At 51.2% G+C, this 1,789-nt stretch overlaps 1 protein-coding gene across 1 annotated transcript in view; it reads right to left on the bottom strand.

Moving 5' to 3' along the window:
- Positions 1 to 2: 2 nt before the first annotated feature.
- Positions 3 to 1,789, bottom strand: part of LOC130587300 (electroneutral sodium bicarbonate exchanger 1-like) — a gene marked incomplete at its 3' end in the record, with an annotated part of 17,687 nt that continues 15,900 nt past the window's right edge. The window contains 2 exon segments of the mRNA XM_057388277.1: positions 3 to 60; positions 937 to 1,351. Coding sequence (XP_057244260.1) covers positions 3 to 60; positions 937 to 1,351 — 473 coding nt within the window.

The raw sequence follows: 1,789 nt of genomic DNA on the forward strand, positions 1-1,789 counted from the left end.
TTGGTCCGCCAGAGCCGCAGGGTTTCGTTGCTGGGATGGGCKGGGGGCTCACATTTACAGCTGTGGGGAGAAATGGGGACTGAGGGACACTGGGACGGGCCCTGGGAACCTGGCGGGGGTGAGGAGGACAACACAACACCCACTAACTGATGGGTGAGTAGGACAACACCCACTCATAGGTGCTGAGGAGGACGAACAGCCACTCATAGATGGTGAGGACAACACAACACCCATTAACTTATGGTGAGGAGAACACAACTCCCAATCATAGACGGTGAGGAGGACAACACAACACAACACAACACCCACTCATAGGTGATGAGGAAGACAAACACCCACTCATAGATGGTGTGGAGTACAACATCCACTCATAGGTGGCGAGGAGGACAGCACAACACTCACTAAAAGATAGTGAGGAGGACAACACAACACCCACTCACAAGTGGTGAGGACAACACAACACCCACTCATGGGTGATTAGGAAGACAAACACCCAATCATAGATGGTGAGGAGTACAACATCCACTCATAGGTGGCGAGGAGGATAACACAACAACCACTGATGTTGAGGACAACAACACAACACCCACTCATAGGTGGCGAGGAGGACAACATAACATCCACAAACTGATATTGAGGAGGACAACACAACACCCACTAACTGATGGTGAGGAGAAAACAACACCCAATCACAGATGGTGAGGAGGACAACACAACACCCAGTAACTGATGGTGAGGAGAAAACAAAACCCAATCACAGATGGTGAGGAGGACAACACAACACCCACAATCTGATGGTGAGGAGAACACAACACCCACTCATAGGTGGTGAGGACAACAGCCACTCATAGATGGTGAGAAGAACATGACACCCACAAACTGATGGTGAGGAGAACACAACACCCACTCATAGGTGGTGAGGAGGACAATACCCACTAATAGATGGTGAGCAGGTCCAGCTGGCTGTGCATGTGCACAGGGAAGGTCTCCCGCAGGTGGCTCAGCTTCTCCAGGGCCTCGTAGATGAAGATGATGCAGATGAGGGAGGCGAAAGCCTCCTCGGTGAAGCGGGTGATGTAGCACACCAGGCAGCTGGCGTCCGTGGCCACCAGCAGCACGCAGAAGAACGCGGTCCAGAGCCCGATGCACGTCCGCAGGGACAGGTAGGAGAGCGTGTAGTCCCTGGAAAAACACAAATCCTCCTGGGGGAAAGGCCAGCACAGGTCTTGGAGCCGAGCCTTCCTCCGGGGAAAATGGGGAGCAATTTGAGGAGGCTGCAGGGGGTGACGGAGGTTTCCACGCCCCTGAGGGTGTGTGAAGAAGCCAAGTGTTTAATTAGCAGTAATTAATGTTGCCTCAACCCCTTGAGGTTGTGGAAGGTTCCCCCATGTCCCCCAGAGCCCTGACACCAAAACTGACACCAAAAGCTGGGTTTGTCCCCATCACCCACCAGGGACTTGGGGCTTAATGAAATGTTTAATTGCAGCAAGCGGGGTTCATCTCACACCAAAGCCACCAGGATGAAAGGACTGTCACACAAAAGAGCGATTTTCCAGGAAAAGCTCCTACTTGTTCAATAAAATCCCCAAAACTCAGAATAATCCAATCGAAAATTACTTGGATATTTGGGTGAAAACTATTTCCACGTCCAGCAAAAATCAGGTTAAAGACTTTTGTGCTCAGTGGAAAACAAACCCTCCGTCATTCCCAAACCTGAACGATTTGTCTCGCCTTCCTTGGGCATCCAGAGCCTCTTCACACCACTTCATTTTAACCCCAAAAACCCAAA

The sequence above is a fragment of the Malurus melanocephalus genome, unplaced genomic scaffold (genome assembly GCF_030028575.1).
Source record: "Malurus melanocephalus ecotype Western Australia unplaced genomic scaffold, MMel_1.1 scaffold_1732, whole genome shotgun sequence".
Lineage (NCBI taxonomy): Eukaryota > Metazoa > Chordata > Aves > Passeriformes > Maluridae > Malurus > Malurus melanocephalus.